The sequence below is a fragment of the Leucoraja erinacea genome, chromosome 33, assembly GCF_028641065.1.
Source record: "Leucoraja erinacea ecotype New England chromosome 33, Leri_hhj_1, whole genome shotgun sequence".
Classification (NCBI taxonomy): domain Eukaryota; kingdom Metazoa; phylum Chordata; class Chondrichthyes; order Rajiformes; family Rajidae; genus Leucoraja; species Leucoraja erinaceus.
This window is the reverse complement of record NC_073409.1, coordinates 17,761,256-17,782,393: the sequence shown is the minus strand read 5'-3', so window position 1 is coordinate 17,782,393 and position 21,138 is coordinate 17,761,256. Positions and strand designations below refer to the sequence as shown.

Sequence of the window (21,138 nt, the reverse complement as noted above, 5' to 3'; positions counted from 1 at the left end):
TACAAACCTGTATGTCTTTGGAGTGTGGGAGGAAACAGGAGCGCTCAGAGACCCATGGTCACAGGGAGAAGGTACAAACTCCGTACAGACAGCACCCGTAGTCAGGATCGAACCTGTGTCTGTGGCGCTGTAAGGCAGCAACTCGACCACTAGATGGATGTTTCATCGTATTGAAGCATCTCGATCCAGCAGCCTGTCTCAGGCCACGCGGGTCGGAGACATGTCCGGAGTGGGCGGTGAGTCATTGCATGTCTCTACCCAAGAGGTTTGTGGAGACTCTGTTGTTGTTTACTCACAACAGAGCGATTCTACATCTTAATGGGAATAAATTGTGCAGGAAAATGACACTAATAGATCAGACTGGAATAGCAGGTCAAGGCCAGATGGCCTATGTAGATCAGTCAGTATTAGTTGACCTGATCCATGTCGACAGCCTACTCCTATTTCCAAAGTTGTTTAGTTTTAAAGATTCAGCACGAAAACAGGCCATTCAGCCCACCAAGTCCATGCCAACTATCGATCACCCATTCTCACTAATTCTATGTTTAAGAAGGAACTGCAGATGCTGGAAAATCAACGGTAGATAAAAATGATGGGAGAAACTCAGCGGGTGAGGCAGCATCTAGATGCTGCCTCACCCGCTGAGTTTCTCCAACATTTTTGTCTACTAACTAATTCTATGCTATCCCATTTTCTCGTCCACTCCGTACATACAAGGCTCAGTTTGCAGAGGGCCAATTAACCCACAAACCCGCACGTCTTTGGGATGTGGGAGGAAACGGAGGAATCCCGCACAATCCCAGGGAGGACGTGCAAACTCCACACAGACATACCTGAGGTCGGGATCCAACTGTGGTTCTCTGGCGCTGTGAGGCAGCAGCTCCACCAGCTGCACCACTCCTGTGTTCTTCCCATGGGTGGCTGAACCTTTCTCTGGCAATATCGTTGCCAGAAATCTTTAGGATTTATACCCCAAATACTCTCTACTCCTTAAATCCCACTGCTTGTCCATCTGCCCCATTAACTCCTTCAAGACTCAGTTCTGCATTTCATTTGATAAAGCAGGGGAGGGAGTTCGATTGGTGCTGGCAAGATACAGGAACACCTCAGATTTGTGCTGGAGACAATGTGGGAAGATCAGTGATCACAAACATATTTTTTGAGATTGTCCCAAATTGTACCAATACTGGAGAGACATCCAGGTAGAGATTAAATTAATTCTGGGAGTGAATCCACCTTTGGAACCGGCTTGTTTCATATTAGGAGATACTCCAGCAGCGACAGATATTCAAAATCAGAAATATTTGCTTGGGGTGATGCTATTGATTGCTAAATAGATGATAACAGTGCTCTGGAGAAAGGAAATGCCACCAAATGTTCAACAGTGGAGAGAAAGATTGAAAAATGTATACTTGATGGAAGGTATAACTGCTAAACTCCAGTTGAGGACTGATGCCTTTAATATTATATGGAAACCGGTACTATTACAAATGATTAAGGATATGAATGGATGAGCTTGCTCTGGTGCCTGTGAATAAGATGATTTTATGATAGAATGTTAAGAGGATTTGAGGCGATGCTAATGAGGTTAGGTGATTTGTATTCTGTCATTTTGAGAATGTCTTTTGTGTGTTTCTTTGTTTTGTCTATGTGTATTGTCAATAAATGTTGAGATAAAAAAAAAGATAACGCAGGGGAGAGTATATTACTGTTGAATTAATATGCCTTTGACGGCAAAATCGCTCGGTCCGCCGTCCCACACTGAAATGCACTGAGTAATAACTTAGCAACACGCAGTAAGGTGTAGGAAAATTTAATACGTACTATAAACAAAGTATTTACACCCAAAATGCACTAACAGTGGCCTTTTTCACAAATATAAATTAATATTTACTTTTCTTTAAAGTCATTTAAAAAGTCCACATAAGTTTTACAGAACTGTACCGACCATTTCAGCAAAACAAAAAAACTACGTGGGACTTGGCAGCTGATATTTCATTGTCCTCTCCCGTTTCATCAACGTCTGTCTCCGCCGTTCTCACCATCTTGTGGCTGCAGCCGTTAGAAAATGTCCTAAAAAAAAGGGCGGACTTGGGGGGGTATATTCTTTGTGTCTGGTGGGGCCGAGGCAGCTTCGGAAGGTGACGGCTGTCGTGTGGAAGATCGGGAGGAATCGAGGGTGGGATATCAAGGAACTACACACCGGTTGAACACGGCCCGACTTGTTTCTGATCTCAGCAAGACCTCGTGGAGCTTTCTATACCTTGACAGACCAATTCAGTTTGGTTTGAAAGTGGTCAAGCAAATGCAGGAAGCTTTCTTCAGAAGTACCTTTGGAAGGGTCCGTCTTCCTGAGTCTCCAACAGCTGACATTGTCCAGCACCCCAGCTTGCGTTCATTGTTACACTTTACCCATGAACAACACAGCTAAGATTCAGCCTGAATACTGATTGTGGAATTGCACATTCCTGCAAGTCCCCCCCTGCTCATTTCCCGAGAAAGCAAATGCTTTCACTTGTCGCTTCACCTCCCCCCTTGACTCCATCCAAGGACCCAGCAGGTGCGGCAGAGGTTCACCTGCACCTCCTCCAACCTCATCTATTGCATCTGCTGCTCTAGATGTCAACTGATCTACATCGGTGAGACCAAGCGTAGGCTTGGAGATCGCTTCGCCCAACACCTCCGCTCGGTTCGTAATAACCAACCTGATCTCCCTGTGGCTCAGCACTTCAACTCCCCCTCCTATTCTGAATCCGACCTTTCTGTCCTGGGCCTCTTCCATGGCTTATCGACTAGCAGGCTTATCGTGTCGTCTCTAGGCCAGCCACTCACTACATTTCTTGGCAGGGTGCAAGTGCGGACTCCTGAACCCCAAGCATCAACTCCATCCATTCAGCCCTTTGGCCTCTCTACACTCAGTCTGTGGACAATTCCGCATTGAGAGCAGCAGCCACAGAGTGCCATCAAGCCTCATTAGAAGCCAAGCAAACCTCTAGCCCAGACACATGCATTTATGATACACTGTCTTGAGTTCACAACACTGGACGCCTGATATATGCATTACCCTGGGCTGAAGTATAGATCAATGACATCTTAGGTTGTGGTCTCTATATCTGTGGCTCCTGTCTGGGTCTCTACACTCGCCATGCACTTCCTCCTTGGTGGTGTGGATACTATCTGACCTCTAGCTTAATATGCAATCTGTATAAGGGGGAAGTCCTTTGCATTTCCTATGCAACAGGCAGGAATTATCAACCCTCCTGCCCCAGTGCCCTGTAGAAGGAGGGACGGTCCTTGTATCTCCGATAAAACATCCAACTCCGTCCACCAAATGCCACCTGATGTGTTGACAGAGTGGCAGGTTTGATACAGGCAGCTCACTGCACCGAGGTGCATGGGTGTCCGCATGGTCTGCCGCAGCGAGGTGCATGGCTGCAGTCCAGAGACTGGAGGGTCAGGCAAGGCATGGTCCAGCCATGGGGCGAGTGGGTCACTCTGGCCTACGCCCACAACGTTTAACGAGAAGAATGATGATGTGAGGAAGAGCACGCTCCAAATTAACGACATGTGCTGGAGAAACACAACTGATGGAGGAGGTTAGAGCCTTGAGGGAGGCTCAGAGTTTCTGATGATCGGGCCAACTCTACGGGGAGGGGGGGAGATCCAGTAACATGTCACAATGTCAACAGGACTCAAAGAGCCACCCCCTCCCTGGAAGTGGCCATCAGCCTTCAGTCTGGGAGGAAACACGTTTCACATTTAATGTTAATCTCTCAATAAACATTTCTGCCTAGTAGGAGCTAAAGTGTTGCAATGATGAGGTGGGAGATTGCAACCTTCACGTGGTCCGCCCTGTTTCGACCAATGCAATCAACCCGGCACGCACAATCAAATAGAACAAGTTGTCCTACAACTTTAGGCTGAGCACGACATACGCAACAAGGAGAAGATTGCAATGTTCACGACATTAACCAATAGTGTAGCGCAACTTAATGGACACTTGCAATTGCGAAACTAAATGGTGGCCGGGATCTTGTTCCAACACTGTCGGGTTGTGCAAACCATCTCCTCCACTGATACACTGATTATTGTTAGCAGCAGAAAGCACAAGGATGAGAAGCAGTCTCGCGGGTATTTCTGGTATAACCAACCCCACGGTTGTGCCAATAGGCAATGTTGGGGACAGAGAGTTTCAGACTCACAATAACAAAGTTGTTTTTTTATCCTGCACGATTTTCAAAAATAAAGTTTCTGTTTAATAGTTTAAAGTTTACTTTTGTTACTGCAAGCTAAAAGTGCTAAAGACTCTTGGTTTCATAGAGCCTCACTGCACAAGAGCCAATGGAAGCAACGGCTTGTCAATTTCAATGCCTTCCCACGGTGAAACTAGCAGCTGTGTTCTGAAAAGACAATGGTGTCTGATTACTGCGGGGAGGTTACAGGGAGGGAGATTTTTCTTCCAACACTGATAATTTTTTTTCCAAGACAGCTTTTTTTCCAGCATGTCGATTTCCAAAGTAATTATTAAGTGGTTCTCCGGCTCCCAATTGAAATAACGTTATAAGTCTATGTAACACTAATAATGTTGCCCAATTCATCAGGCACGTTACATCCAACTCTTCCTAAGGGTCTGTCCCACTTGGGCGTCATTTGCGCATCACTCAGGTGGCGGGCGAAGATTTTGTGAATCCAAATATCCTGGGACGCCGCGCATGATCGCGCATCGCTGCCTCAAATGATGTCACGTAAATGACCCCCAAGCGGGGCAGGGCCTTTATGGAAACAGGCGTTACAGCAGAACTCCCTGTACTAGATGCAAGACAGTGAAGTATAGGTAGATACTGTGGGTTCTTGCTTCTCTCCAATCACTAAGTATGACCAGGTTCATTAACAAGGCTTAACCTCGGTGACAACAGATAGTCAGCAGACCAGATCCCATTTTGGCGTTCACTAGCTGTACACTTACTTAAAAACACAAGTCGCACTTTTATAATCTATCTCACAATCTGGAGGTTCTGTTATGTTTACAGTGAGAGTTTCGACAGGGGAATAGATGGGGTAGACAGTCAGAATCCTTTAACCAGGATGGAAATATCAAATACTAGAGGGCATCGCTTTAAGGTGAGAGGGGCAAAGTTTTAAGGAGATGTGGGGGGGGCAATTTGTTCATTTACACAGAGGGTGTCGAGTGCCTGGATGGTGCTGCCAGTGGTGGTGGTTGAAGCAGACACATTGGTGCCATTTGAAAGACTTTTGGATGGGTATATAGACATGCATGGAATGGTGGGATATGAGTTATGTGCAGGTAGATCAGGGATGGTTTTGGCATCATAGACATTGTGGGTCGAAGGGTTTCTTGTGTTGTACTGTTTCATGTTCTATAATCTACTTGCTTCCACCTTACACACTCATTCAATCCTAGTGGAAGTGTTTGTCCTACAGCTTGTGCTGCACAAACATTGCCATGTTGGGGGCAAGTCAACAGAACAGGGGAGCACATTCAGGACCATGTTAAGATGAAGTGAGAGGAAGGAAGGAATTAGGATTCCAGGGCGTGTTAGCACATCGGTGCCCGAACAAAGTACAGATAAGGAAATCATTTAAAGGGCATCTGGATGAGGACTGACTCAAAGCAGAAGAACTGGGAGAAGTTAGAAACCAGGAGCGAGAAAGCAGGAAATGGAACCAGCAGGTCTAGATCATTGGTTGGAACAATGTTTTGGATTGAGACATGGAAAGAAAGGAACAAAATGCATTTGCAGAATGGAAGGCTGGGATTGAGGAACATTCCCCCATTTGGGAATTTTACACACTTGCACTAAACTGTACACAGAAAATATTTCACTGTACCTCGGTACATGTAACAAATGTGCCGCAAGGAATTGCAGCAGCCCAGACCATCACACAAACCAATCTCCCTGCCATTGTCTCCATTTACACCTCACGCTGCCTCGGCAAGGCCAGCAGCATAATCAAGGACGAGTCGCACCCTGGCCACTCCCTCTTCTCCCCTCTCCCATCAGGCAAGAGGTATAGAAGTGTGAAAACACACACCTCCACATTCAGGGACAGTTTCTTCCCAGCTGTGATCAGGCAACTGAATCATCCTACCACAACCAGAGAGCAGTCCTGAACTACTATCCACCTCACTGGTGACCCTCAGACTTTGTAAATGGCTCGATTGTAATCATGTATTGTCTTTCTGCTGACTGGTTAGCACGCAACAAAAGCTTTTTACTGTACCCTCGGTACACGTGACAATAAACTAGACTCTACTGTAAATAAAGTACTGTACCCCTTAGGACTTAACATTGAATCCAACCATTTCAGGCACCTCTCCTTATTTCCCTTCTCCTCACATGTGGTTCTGCCTATCCTTTTCAACGTGGCTTTGTCGGCTCTGTCCGTAACGGTTGCATTGTGATGCTGTGACCACCGTGGCTTGGCCCCTCTCACACACATTCACTTTCTTCCCTCCATCAACCAGAACACGGTTATTTTCCTCCTATTCCAACTCCGACTGCAGGTCCCTTGACCTGAAACGCTGAGCATCTCGATCCTCACTGGAGCTGCCCGACCCGCAACCAACTTCCTGAATTTTACTGTTTTGTGAAAGAAACCAAAACCAGACCCAAGTTACCCTACTTTGTCCCGCCACTCAAACAAAATCCACTGGATTGGTGTAATGAGAAGAATAGGAACGGTACTGGTGGCACAAGATGGCGACGCAGGTAAGTATTGGGCCAAATGGGACGAGCTCAGATGGGGCATGTTGGTCAGCATGGAGGAGTTGGGCTGAAGGGCCTGGGTCCATGCTGTAAGAATGCTTTTATCCATAAATATCCGCCTTCAAGAGTTTTAGTTGGTGAAAGGTTGGTGGTGAATCGAAGCGTTATTGTGTCGGAAGGAACTGCAGATGCTGGTTTATACCAAAGATAGGCACAAAGTGCTGGAGTAACGCAAGATGGTCAGGCAGCATCTCTGGAGAAAAAGGATGGGTGATGTTTCAGGTGGGGTCCCTTGTGGGTGAATAGCAAGGGTGGGGGGGGGGATGGATGGAGGCAGGAATGACGATGGTGATATTAGAGGCAGGCACGTTGAAGTTGGGGGGCAGGTTCGATGGGGCTGGGGAGCAAGGCGCCTGGCCTGTAGGGTAAAGCTCCACTTTCGCCTTGACTGGACACACTGAGGCTCAACTTATATGTGGATTAGCAGGGAATGAAGGGGTATCAGGTACATAAGTGAAGGTCTTGGCACCATGTTCGGCACAGACACCGTTCTATGTACATCCAGGAACTGCCCTGGGTCCAAGGAACGCAGGGACACACTGGACCTCAAACACTGACAATCCCGACATTGTATGGCACAAACACTCACTCTGGGCATATTTCCCTGCTCACCACTGGTTCACCAAAGTCCTCTCTCTCCACCAGCTCCGCCTTATCTTTCCCCTTTGAAAGAAAACATACATAAATCTGTCGCCCCTCCCCCCGTATCAAACACAGGTCAGAACAAAGTAGTAAAAAAATAAGTTATTTGCCAGCGGTGCTGTGGTGATCCTGGTGAGAGTGAGAGTGAGGGTGAGGAGGAAGGAACCTGGGAGCAGGCAGCGTAAGGAGAAGCAAATGGAACAAAGTGCTTGCACTGAGAGTGACGGCATGCAATGCTTCAATACTGCGGCCACTGGAGACACCCACTGATCCTTCCTCTGCTTCTTGTGCAGGTAAAGTCCTAATACTGGTTGTGAATAAAGACACCACATTCTAACGACAGGCTGAAGCGCAGGCAGGGAGAAAAGGTGAAGCTCTATCCCGACAGGACACCCGAGTGCCGCGCTCCCCCGCTGTTCTGCCGACCTGCTGCCCCCGTGGACTGTGGAAGAATTCAGAAGCTCGCTGCGTCCCTTCCCGCTATGGTTTTTTTGATGTTCCGCAGGCAGGTCAGGGGCAGTGCCACAGACGGGTTGGCGCGCGGCACACCGCTCACTCCCCCCCCCCCCCTCCCCCCCTCAACACCGGTACTACTACTGCCTGCGTCTCGCGGCCACTGCGTTCCGCGCTGGTTTCTGCAACCCTGTCGGGGGTGGGGGGTAGGACGGACCTGCCCGACACCAGCGCGCACAGCGGGCGTTAGCCGCGCACATCGAGGGTGCAACACCGACGTAGTTTGGCAAAGACCATTGGAACAGGTAAAGATGGCAGAAGACAAGGCGTTCTCCCGCCCGGATTTGCACCCTCGGCTGAAGGCCGGTCCACGAGGGGCTCTCCTCAGAAAGGGCACGCTGAAACCATTGCCTGCAATGTAGTTGTCATCTCCCACAAGGCTGGTCCTTCCCCTCCCCCCCGCCATAGACGGGCTGAGATTCCAGAAGGAGCCCGCGTGATTTCTTGCAGTTGGGCCATCGCTGGGCTTTGTCCACGTTGTGAGTGGCCCTCTGTTCAAGCAGCAGAATCATCTCCCATTCTCCCCGAATATTTCACATTCGTTATGCCATTGATATCACAGTAGTCTCTCCTTGGATGTGTGTGTGTGTTTGTGCGCGTGTACGTGAGTGTGTACATGTGTGTGTGTGCACGTCTACGTGTGAGTGAGTGTTTACATGTGTGTGTGTATGCAATTGTGTGCGCGCAAGTGTGTGCATGTGGGTATGTGTACGTGTGTGTGTGTTTGTGCGTGCGTGTGTATTTGCGAGTGTGTGCACATATGTATGTGTTTATGCGTGTGTGTGTATTTGCGAGTGTGCGCGTGTGTGTGTACATGTGTATGTGCGCGTGTGTGTGTGTATTTGCGAGAGTGTGCATGTGGGTGTGTGTACATGTGTGTGTGTGTGTGTGTGTATTTGCGAGAGTGTGCATGTGGGTGTGTGTACATGTGTATGTGTGTGTGTGTGTATTTGCAAGTGTGTGCATGTGGGTGTGTCTTGTGAGAAAAGGGATACACGTGAGGGTTCCACTTCAGCATGATTGGCGGAAGAGTGGATCAGTTTCCTTGTTTCCCCCTGGGGCCAGGCAGGCGGGGCTCTACGTTTTCCTCGCGTTCCAGTTGTAGTCGGGAGTGTCCAGCGAGCGGTCGAGTGGGGACCTGTGATCGTGCGGTGACCTCGAATCGTGCGGCGATTTCTGGGAGAGGGGCGAGCGGTGTTCTGAGGAGAGGGTCTTGTGCTCCATGGGCTTCTCCATGTGAAAGGGTCGGTAGTGTTCAGAAGGCCCTTGGCTGTGGTAGGCTCCGGGACCTCTGTGATCGGGCAAGCGGCGGAAGTCTTGTTGGTGCCCGACGTTGTGGTGGTCCTGAGGTCGAAACTCATCAGACCGGCGACGTTTCATGTCCTGGTGGCGCCTGCAAGGAAAGCAAACAAGACCTTAGAAGGCAGGTGGAGCTGCTGCCTCACGGAGCCAGGGACCCGGGTTCGATCCTGACCTCAGATGCTGTCTGTGTGGAGTTTGCACATTCTCCCTGTGACTGCGTGGGTTTCCAGCGGGTGTTCCGGTTTCCTCCCACATCCCAAGGACATGGTTTCTGTAAATCGCCCCTAGTGTGTAGGGAGTGGATGAGAAAGTGGGATAACATAGAACTAGTATAAACGGGTGATAGAGGGTCGGCATGGACTCAGTGGGCCAAATGGCCTGTTTCTCTGCTGTATCTTTCAATCAATCAAACTGATCAAGATTAGTTCTACGTGTAGGAAGGAACTGCAGATACTGGTTTAAATTGAAGACAGACACAAAATGCTGGAGTAACTCAGCGGGACAGGCAGCATCTATGGAGAGAAGGAATGGGTGACGTTTCGGGTCGAGACCCTTCTTCAGACTGATGTCAGGGGAGTGGGCGGGACAGAGATAGAATGTAGTCGGAGACAGTAAGACTGGTGGGAGAACTGGGAAGGGGGAGGGGATGGAGAGAGAGGGAAAGCAAGGGCTATTTGAAGTTAGAGGAGTCAATGTTCATACCACTGGGGTGTAAACTACCCAAGCAAAATATGAGGTGCTGTTAGTCCAATTTGTGCTGGGCCTCACTGTGACGATGGAGGAGGCCCAGGACAGAAAGGTTAGTGTGGGAAGGGGAGGGGGAGTTGAAATGCTGAGCAACCGGGAGATCAGGTAGGTTTAGGCAGACTGAGCGGAGGTGGTCGGCGAAACGATTGTCGAGCCTGCGCTTGGTCCCGCCGATGGACAGAAGTTGACACCTGGAACAGCGGATACAGTAGGTTGGAGGAGGTGCAAGTGAACCTCAGCCTCACCTGGAAAGACCATCGGGGTCCTTGAATGGAGGTAAAGGGACAGGTGTTGCATCTCCTGTGATTGCAGGTGAAAGCACCTGGGGAGAGGCTGGTTTGGGTGGGAAGGGACGAGTTGACCAGGGAGATGCGGAGGGAGCGGTCTCTGCGGAAAGCAGAAAGGGGTGGAGATGGGAGGATGTGGCTAGTCGTGGGATCCTGTTGGAGGTGGAGAAATGTTGGAGGATTATATGCTGTATGCGACGGCTGATGGGGTGGAAGGTGAGGACAAGGGGGACTCTGTCCTTGTTACGAATGGGGGGTGGGGAGGAGGAGCATGAGCGGAGTTGCAGGATATCGAGGAGACTCTGGTGAGAGCCTCATCTATAATGGAAGAGGGGAACCCACGTTCCCTAAAGAATGATCTAGTATGGATAACCTCATCCTGGGCGCAGATGCGGTGTAGACGGAGGAATTGTGTAGGGGGATAGAGTCTTTACAGGAAGCAGGGTGGGATTAGTTCTATGATGCTTTTGCTGCCCTTGACCTGCTGGCTGGTAAGCATCCAGCCAGGTACTCTCCTGAACTCCCGGTGGCGTAGCCTCGCTGAACATCTGCCCAATGTGACTGCCCCAACCCCTGCTCTGGTCCACATGCCTTTGGTCGGCTCGGTGGCGCAGTCTCTGTTGCTGCCTTCCAGCACCAGAGACCCGGGTTCGATCCCGACTATGGGTTCTGTCTGTAGATTTCGAACGTTCTCCCCGTGACCTGCGTGGGTTTTCTCCAGGCGCTTGGGTTTCCTCCCACGTTCCAAAGACATACAGGTTTGTAGGTTAATTGGCTTCTGCAAATGGTAAATTGTCCCCAGTGTGTAGGGTAGAGCTAGTGTACGGGGTGACTGCTGGTCGGTGCGGACTGGTTGGGCTACCTGTGACCGCCCTGTATCTCTACACTAAGCAACTGCTGAGACCTGGTTCTCCAGCTGACTGACCGACTGTGGTGACGGACACAGAGCCAGGGAGAGCAACCATCATTGACTGATCTCTCCAGACCCTCGTGCTCGTGGCAACCAATGATGAGTGAACAAGGTGGGACCTGGAACCCGACCGGAGGCTCAGCAGTAGGCAGTCGGCGAGACGGGGAGATGTCGGGCACCAGGAGCAAGGGCCGGTTGGAGGGTGAACTGGGGTAATGCCTCCATGTTGTTGTGTGCCAGGGCTTATTCTGGGGAGAAGGCAGGAGGATAGGGTCAAGCGGGATAGATTGAATGGCGGAGTAGACGTGATGGGCTGAATGGCCTAATTCTGCTCCTATCAGCTTTGAAGGTCGGCTGCAGGAGGCGCCCCCGGGATATAAAGATGGCCGGGCGGTGGGTGGAGAGGGACATCGGAACTGCACCAGTAAATCGAAAACACGCGGGCCGACCGATTTTAAATAAAGAGGCCAAAATATGGCGGCGCTCGCGTGTGTAAATATGCAAAAATAAACCGCGATGTCGCTGCATACGTGACAACTACAGCTGCGCTGAGCCGTGGAAAACAAGGCACCTGTCGTAATAGTCGCGGTGACCTCGATGGTCGCGCTCGTCATCGTACTGGTTATACGGCCGCTTGCGGTGCAGGTTGTTGGGCCGGTAATTGCCGGAATTGCGGTGGGGATCTCCGTGTGGCCGCCGGTCGTCAAAGTGGTGGTCCTTGTATCGGTGCTGGTCGTAGGGGTGGTGCCGCTCGGAGGGCCAGTGCTGGCTGCTGTAGTTGTACATTCGCTCCCTCTGGCGATCGCCTCGATCTGCACCGGGCACAAGACAAGACAGGCGGGGCTTCAGCGGGCCTGCACGCACCAGCTCTATGCACGCAGCAACCATCACAACACACGGCCCACCACAAACTCCCTCCCTCCCTCCCTCCCTCCCGCAAGCAAGCTATCATTCATATCCACCCGGAAAATCAATGCAACCAGACGCTGGGAATCCAAAAATAAAAACAGGAGGTGCAGGAAACACACGGAAGGTCAGGCAGCATCTGTGGAGAGAGGGACTGTGTCATGTCCAAGACCTTTGATCAGAACCAGGAGAGAGAGAAAACCTTTACGTTGCACTAAACGTTATTCCCTTATCATGTATCCGTACACTATAAATGGCTGGATTGTAATCATGTATTGTCTTTCTGCTGACTGGTTAGCATGCAACAAAAAGCTTTTCACTGTACCTCGCTACACGTGACAACAAACTGAACTGAACTGGTGGAGGATGTGAAGAACAAAGCGAATATGAGTGATAGGATGAGACCACATGTGGCCGGGATGAAACGTAGCCATCAGAGTTCAGAACAGATAATGTTTTGTCTTGTGACGTGTTGCTGGTGGTGGGACATTGGGGTGGAGTTAGTTGCTGCCTTGCAGCGGCAGAGACCCACGTTCGATCCTGACTACAGGGGCTGCCTGTATGGAGTTTGTACGTTCTCCCCGTGACCCCAGTTTCCACCCACACTACAAAGGGTTTGTCGGTGATTAGGAGATAGAGCTAATGTACGGTGCGATCGCTGGTCGGCGCAGATATGCGGGGGGCTGATGGGTCCGCGTTTCCGCTCTAAACTCTCTACGACTAGCAGCACCTCGTGAAGCTGATGCGAATGTGACGTTGACGTGGGCTTCGGGGGGGGGGGGGGGAGAGGAAAGGCGAACCGAGGAACGTTCGGTCCCCGTGGAAAGCCGGAAGGGGAGGTGAAGGCGATTCACTGAAGATGATAGAAATAACAAACAGTGATCCATTGAAAGTGGAGACTTTGGAATAGTGAGTGGGCAGAATGTCGTGTGAACTTTGCACCAGAGATAAGCCCAAGTTGGCAGCAGGAGTGGAGTCCTTACTGCAGTCTGTGCCTGTAGTCAGCACATACACAGCACCCTATCGCGGTGTTCTGGGCAATTTTAAGGAGCTGTGGCCATGCTGGGATTCACCGCCCTGTCTCCGTGCTGTAAGGAAAATGCTCTTCCTGCACCAAGGTTGCACCCGTCAAACATCCTTTCAGATATGGGGTTCCCCAACAACGCATAGGACAATCCTACAGGCCAGTAAAATCATAGGAGCAGCATTAGGCCATTCAGCCCATTGAGTCTGCTCCACCATTCAATCATGGCTGATCTACCTTTCCCTCTCAACCCCATTCTCTTCTGCCTTCTCCTTGTAATCTTTGGCAACTTACTAACCACAAACCAAGCAACCTACTTCCACGTTAAAAATGCCCTTGGCAATGACTTGGCCTCCACAGCTGTTTGTGGCAATTAATTCCATAGACTCACCACCGTCTGGCTAAAACAAATCCTCCTCATCTCCATTCTGGCAGCTTTAAATTCTTTATTAAACTGATAGTACTGACGCAAGACCTTAAGCCCCAGATTTTATTTAATTAATCGAATTTGGAAATCAGCTGTAGTGGGATTTGAACCCTTGCCTCCAGGTCCCCGGCTGACAGGCCTGTAACATGGCACCCTTCTGTAGAGCGCGCTCGAACTACTGTAAGGTGACGCTGAAGTCTGAAGAAGGGTCCTCGACCCGAAACGTCACCCATTCCTTCTCTCCAGAGATGCTGCCTGCCCGGCTGAGTTACTCCAGCTTTTTGTGCCTATCTCCGGTGATGCTGAAGTTCAACATCGGCCTGCAGCCAAGTTACTAATGCTGAAGCTCGTCACCAACACCACCAGGTGAGCTGTAGGTACAACACCACACCTCTATTGAGAGCTGACGAGCTGAGTTAAGGGCCTGTCCCACTTGGACGACCTAATCCATAAGTTTAGAAGACCTTAGATGAGTTGATAAAAATGTCAAGGTGGTGTTGACTCGCCGAAGTAAAAGACCTCCTACGACTATGTCTACGACCCCCCCCTCGACCTCAGTCTTCCACACCTAAGACCAACTACGACTAGCTACAAGTGGAAAATGATCGCATGATAAAATGATGTCATGTTTGCATTTTTTTTCTCGGGCCGGTTACTGACCTACGACTACTATCACGACCTACTACGAGTAAAAAGTATCGATTTATTCCATGCCGACCATTTTTTTCCTCGTGGACATTTTTTATCAGGCTGGATAAAACGTTGCGACCTACTTGAGGCCACGAGTACGCGGAGACCACTCACGAGCCTGAGGAAGAGTTACGAAAACCTCCTACGACCTCGTGGCGACCATGCTGCGAGTATGAGTCAAGGGCAAACTCGGCAGAGGTCGCCAATTAGGTGAAAGTGGGACAGGGGCTTTTGAACGGCTTTTTGTGTCGATCTTCTGTTTCAACCAACAACCCTGCATCTTTCCTACACTTTTACCGGGAGGCGGTTGGTTGCCGCAGGCTCGGCGGACCACGGGGCCCGTTTCCACGGCGCTGTTCCCTCCCGTCTTACCTGCGTTGTTGAAGGGGCGCTTGTTGTGCTGGGGGTAGGGGTCTCGGTGATGCGGGTGTTGGTGGTGGGGTGGCAGCAGGTGCGGGCCGTGAGGTCCATGCTGCATGTGTGACTGAGAGTTCATGGAGTCCCGACTCGACCCCGATGGCTCCGGCTTGAACTGACGCCTGCTCTCCGAATTATTCCCCTTCTTCTTCTGCTCCTCCTGTAGAGACCGGACACAGTAAGCAACACCGTCGTTAGATCTGAGTCCGGCACTGCAGCACGTGACTTGTTCTGGAGCAGTTTAGAATAGTTTAGAGATACAGCATCGAAATTCGCCCATCATATCCACGCCGACCATCCATCTCCCGTACCCTATGTTATCCTACGCCACGCTCCCCCATCCCCCGGCCTGCTCCCTCTCCCCCCCCCCCCCCCCCCCCCCCGCCCATCACCCCTGCCCCGCTTTCTCTCTCTCCCCCCACACCGCTTTCTCTCCCCCCCCACCCCGCTCTCTCTCTCCCCCCCTGGCCTGTGCTCTCTCACCCCCCCCTGCCATCTGTTTCCATGCTCCTGACTGTGGACACCATTGCAAACGAGTGCTTTGTGGTTCACTGAACCGTGCCGACGTGACCAGCCCCGATATTGACTCCGTTGTGTCTTTACTGCTGCATGTGCGCAGGGCAAAAGCGCGGTGGAATTATTTTCTTACAAACAGTCCAGTAGAGACTCAGTGCTCAGACTGGTGATCTGGGCTCAACGTCCACTCTCTGTGGGAAGTGTGAGGGTGAGGGCAGAGGGGGTCCATTCCCCCCCCCCCCCCCCCCCCCCCCCCCCCCCCCTCCCCCCCCCCTCCCTCTCCCTCCCCCCACACTGCCGGACACAGGCAACACAAATGGAAAAGTAAGTGGACGTATACTGGGAATACCGTTACCTCTTCCTGGGATCGCCGTTTCTGTGCCAACTTGTACAGCTTGTGTAGCTTCCGGGCGTCAAACTCGGTGAACTTGGAGACAAAAATCCAGAGATTTCTGCGGGAGAATGATTCAGTGAAGAACTGTACCAGTAGCGGAGTTGTAGTGCGTTAAAACTCACTCACTGCGGAGAGCAGTGATGGCAAAATGCAGGCTAACAGCAAGGACAGTCTGAAGAAAGGTCCCCGCCCACAATGCTGCCACTACCCATGTTCTCCACAGATGCTGCCTGACCTGACGAGTTACTCCGGGACTTTTTGTCTTTTGTTTTGTACACCAAACTCTGCAGTTTAGTTTGGGTTAGAGATATAGCGCGGACACAGGCCCTTCGGCCCGCCGAGACCATGCCGACCAGCGATCCCCGCTGAGTGTGCATCAAACCTGCGGAGAATCATTGAAGGCCGAAGCACACACTTCCAGCCACGCCTGCAGTCCACAGGATAATGACAGGTTTCCATCCCCCAAGAAAGGCCCATGAGCAGAATTTTTAGTACATCGGAACGGAGGGGCGGTGTGGGAGAGGATGGCAGTGACGGGGAGATTGAGTCGACCTCACGGACTGATTGGCTTGGTTAAAAAATTGTAAACTGTCCCGAGTGTGTGTAGGATTGTGTTGCTGGTCAGCGTAGACTCGGTGGGCCGAAAGGCCTATTTCTGCGCTGTATCTCCAAACTGAACTAATTTCAAGGAATTGGAAACAAATGTGAGAGTTTAGAGACAGAACTGTTCATGGTTCAGGTCTGTGGCAGCTTTTAAAAAAAAAATCAAAAATATGTATTCAAATATTAAAATAGTATTTACAACACAATAAAACTCAACAGAACCCACCACCATAGTACACGACAAAACGAATATACTACTAAACAACTTTATAACAATCCTTGTCCAGGATACATTCCACCCAACGGTCCCGGAACTCTCCCAGGGTGCTCGTGGACAGCACGTAGTTGCTTTCTAGTACCACCCGGGCGCAGACATAACCCCGGAAAAGGAGCAGGCAGCCGGCTCGGGCAGAGCCAGCCAGGTCTATGGCAGCTTAGTAGGTGGTGAGATGATCCATTTGGAGAAACTACTTTCATGTTACTCTACACACGAGTTTTATTTGACAGCAAAGAGGACAAAGAGCCTGGTGCCCTCTCACATGAGCGCTGATCTAATGTATCATTTCCAGACCAACGTTCACACAGCTGCAGCCACTTACAGGGGGGAGGTGATCTCACACACTGACAATGGAGGTAGTCAGTGTTCACACAGCAAGATCTCATAAGCAGGAGACCAAAGAGTGACTACACCACAAGCTTTCAGTGATTTTGTTCAAAGGGGAGACTAATGTTCACGGCTGTCACATGTATGGAGACACAAAGAAAACCTTTGTTCTGTGTAGGAAGGAACTGCAGATGCCGGTTTAAACCGAAGGTGGACACAAAAAGCTGGAGTAACTCAGCGAGTCAAACCCAGGCAGATCACACCACCCATGACTGAAAGATCACCATACATGAGGTCGTGCAAATGAGAAAGATAACAGGGCGCAGAATACAGAGTTACAGCTACAGGAAAAGTGCAAGAGTCACAGCAAGGTAGATTGGAAGACTAGGAATACAAACCCTGCCTGAATTTCGTAAAAGGGTTACATTCCATAAGCCCTTACATAAGTCAGAGTTTACACATGTTGGAATCACCTGCAAACTAGGTAGGATCAAAAAACTGCAGATGCTGTTTAAATGACATACGTTTACAGAGAATTACTGAGATGTACTCTCAGGGTACAAGAGTCCACAAACACGTTTAAGTACAAAGCTGTCCATTATACAGTGAAACACAAATTGCTGGAGGAACTCAGCGGGTCAGGCAGCATCTGTGGAAGTAATGGACAGATGATGTTTCAGATTGAACAAGGGCCCCCACCTGAAACGTCGCCTGTCCATTCCCTCCACAAGTGCTGCCCGACCCGCTGAGTTATTCTAGCACTTTGCGTTTTGCTCAGGATTCCAGCATCCAGTTTTTGGACCATTAAATAGATTTTTTGTAAATGTCATTCAGTTAAATAACGATTTGATAAGTATCCTGATGAGTAGAAAGGAACTGCAGATGCTGATTTACACCATAGACACAAAATGCTGGAGTAACTCAACAGTTCATAAGTTATAGGAGCAGAATTAGGCCATTAAGTCTACTCGGCCATTCAATCATGGCGGATCTATCTTCCCCTCTCAACCCCATTCTCCTGTTTCATTCTCCCCATAACCCTTGACACCCGTTCTAATAAAGAATCTGCCTGTCTCTGCCTCAATGGGTCAGGCAGCGTCTCTGGAGAAAGGGAACAGGTTCCTTCTTCAGACTGAGTCAGGGGAGAGGGAAACTGGAGGTGTGGAAAGGTTGGGAACACATCAAAACTAATGGGTATCCTGAGGGAGTGGGTCTCGTCAAGGGTGAGGGGTGGTTTAACGAACCTTCTCCAGATCTTGACGTGCTCGGAGTCACTGTAGGCCTTCAAGCAGTCGGTGATGCGGTCGCCGATCTTCAGCAGGCAGCTGCGCGTGTGCTGCAGCTGTTCCTTCTCCGACAGCCCCTCCTCCGGCTTGTCCAGCTGCTTCAGAGCCTTCTTCACAGGCCGCATCCTCTCCTTGCACTGAGCGGGCAGCCAGGGGACAAGATGCATCTTATTAGAGACTCACGTAAACCACGGCTTCATCCAGCCGCGCGCAACGACTCTGTTCCGTGTCCAGTACAGGATCATCCATCCATTCATCCATTCATTCATTCATTCATTCATTCATTCATCATTCATTCATTCATTCATTCATCATACATTCATTCATCCATTCATTCATCATTCATTCATTCATTCATACATTCAAGCATACATTCATTCATTCATTCATTCAATCATTCAGGAGGATGAGAAGTCATCTTATAGAGCTGTACAAGATCATACGAGGAATAGATTGGGTAAATGCAGTCTTTAGACTTTAGAGATACAGCGCGGAAATGGGCCCTTCAGCCCACCGACCCAGCGCCAACCAGCGATCACCCTGTACACTAGCACTATCCTACACACTAGGGACAATGTACAATTTTAGCAAAGCCAATTAACCTACAAACCTGCACGTCTTCGGAGTCTGGAAGGAAACCGGAGCACCTGGTGGAAACCCAGGCGGTCAAGGGGAGAACGTACAAACTCCGTACAGACAGCACCTGTAGTCACGATTGAACCCCGGTCACTGCCGCTATAAGGTGGTGGCACCTTTGTGCCCAGAGTAGGAGAATCGAGAACCAGAGGACATAGGGGAGAGATTTTAATAGGAACCTGAGGGCTAACTTTTTTACACAAAAGGCAGAGGGTATATTGAACGAGCTGGCGGAGGAGGCACTTGAGGCAGGTACTAACATAACATTTAACCAGACATTTGGACAGGTACATGGATAGGTTCAGTTTAGAGGGATATGTGTGCCATGCGCAGGCAAGTGGGACTAATATAGTTGGTCGGCGTGGGCAAGCTCAGCCAAAGGGTCTGTTTACACTCTGTATGACTCTAAGCAGGCAATGGTTATGGTACACAGAGGGGCCATTTGTAATGTTTCTCACCCATTCATCAGCACGAAAGATACATTAGAAGATTAGCCGGTGCAACTATTTTGCTTTACTACCGACTCCTTCAAAGAGTATATTGAACAGCGTTGACCCCGTGATATTCACCGCCATGTTGCTCACTTACGATGCTGAATGTCTCCTGGTCCAACTCATCCTCTCCCTCTTCCCCGATAGGTACGGGGTCGTTGCCAGCCGTAATGTGCACCGGGCCCTTGGCAACAGATTTCCGCACCTTGTCCTTCGCGTCCGCTTTCAGCTGGTCAGGAGAAATTGCGAAAAATTACCGTTGAGCAAAGAGCAGTAGCGTGGCGCAGCGGTTTCTTCCCACACTTCAAAGACGTACATGTTTGCCGGGTTAAGGGCCTGTCCCACTTGCACGATCTTTACAGGTCACTGCTGGCACCCGTCATAGGTCGCCGAAATTTTCAACATGTTGAAAATTCAGCGGTGACCGGAAAGACTCTGGAGACCTCTCACAGCCTGTATGGTCGTCAGTTCATTTCTCACAGCCTATATGGTCGTCAGTTCATTTACTATTATACCAAGCCAATCAGTCTGAAGAAGGGTCTCGACCCGAAACGCCACCCATTCCTTCTCTCCGGAGATGCTGCCTGACCCCGCTGAGTTAGCCCAGCTTTTTGTGTCCAACATCACAAATCCAAGCCCCGAATGATGAAGCCTTCACCCTCACCGTCCGACCCCACTCTCACTGGCCACACACTACACAGGGAAGTCTGAAGTCCATCTATTTCCCTCCACAGATGCTGCCAGACCCGCTGAACTCTCCCAGCAGTTTGTTTTTCGCTACAGATTCCAGCATCCGCAGTCGCTTGTCTCCAATTAAAAGCCCCACTTTTACTCTGATCCAACGTTCTGGTTACCTTGTCCTTCTTGGCCTTGGCCTTCTTTTTCCCCTTCTGCCCATCCTTTTCCTTCTTAACATCTCCCTTCTCCTTGTTCTCCTTGTTGTCTTTCTTCTTCAGCTTCTTCTTCATGGGCGTTCGTTCCAAACTGCCGTCCTGGAGAGAAAGCAACCAACGAGTCCTTAAACCAGGCGCTAGTTACGAAGTCTACGCTGGGACGTAGACTCAACTAGCGTAGACTAGTCTGCGCTAGTCCACGTCTAGTTTAGTTTTTTAGTTTAGAGATTCAGCATGGAAACAGGCCCTTCAGCCCACCGAGTCCATGCTGACCAGCGACCCCGCACACTATCACTATCCTACACAGTCTAGGGATAGTTTACCAAGCACATTAACCTACAAACCTTTACTTCTTTGGAGTTCATTATTATTGGACCATCATAGTTCATTATGATCCAACATTTTCTGCCTGAAAAGGCAGAGGAAGCAGTTTCATTCACAATTTTTAAATAGAAATTGAAGAAACACAAAGGACAGGGTGACAACAAAAGAGCAGGGTGTAGGGGCCATTTAGATAGCTCTATCAACGAGATTTACACTTTACTTTCGAGATACAGCACAGAAACAGGCCCTCTGGCCCACCGAGCCCGCGCCGGCCAGCAACCACCCCGTCCACTAGTGCTATCCTACACACTAGGGACAATTTACAATCTTACAGAAGTCAATGAACCTCCAAATCCGCATGTCTTTGGAGTGTGGGAGGAAACAGGAGCACCTGGAGAAAACCCATGCAGTCACAGGGAAAAACGTGCAAACTCCATACAGACAGCACCCGTAGTCGGGATCGGACCTGGGTGTCTGGTGCTATAAGGCAGCAGCTCTACTGTCCATAGGCAGGTACAGCGGGCCAATGTATTCCTATGGGATTCACTATTAGTTGAGCACAGAGAGAGGTCAACCAGTCTCTAGTTATGCCGGCAACAGTGCTCTGGAAGCACCTTGACAGCATCAACAACCACCACTCAACATGGAGGTCCACCACCAAATTCTAAAGCCAATCATAGGGAAATAAGTGCTAGTCTATGAGCGAAGACCATATTCTAAATCAGAACAAGAGGGATC

General features: G+C 49.9%; 1 protein-coding gene across 6 annotated transcripts in view; it reads right to left on the bottom strand.

Moving 5' to 3' along the window:
- Positions 1-1,797: 1,797 nt before the first annotated feature.
- chd2 (chromodomain helicase DNA binding protein 2) overlaps positions 1,798-21,138 on the bottom strand; it is a 121,511-nt gene continuing 102,170 nt past the window's right edge. For 5 of the 6 annotated variants that reach the window (XM_055661483.1, XM_055661480.1, XM_055661479.1 and 2 more), the window contains 7 exons: positions 20,038-20,175; positions 19,281-19,412; positions 18,015-18,193; positions 15,525-15,621; positions 14,609-14,813; positions 11,761-12,001; positions 1,798-9,336 (listed from right to left, as the gene is read on the bottom strand). In XM_055661483.1, the coding sequence (XP_055517458.1) occupies positions 9,021-9,336; positions 11,761-12,001; positions 14,609-14,813; positions 15,525-15,621; positions 18,015-18,193; positions 19,281-19,412; positions 20,038-20,175 (1,308 nt within the window). In that variant the 3' untranslated portion in view covers positions 1,798-9,020. Of the gene's footprint in view, positions 9,337-11,760; positions 12,002-14,608; positions 14,814-15,524; positions 15,622-18,014; positions 18,194-19,280; positions 19,413-20,037; positions 20,176-21,138 lie in introns of those variants that run through there. The other variant, XR_008726126.1, reaches the window with a different exon arrangement.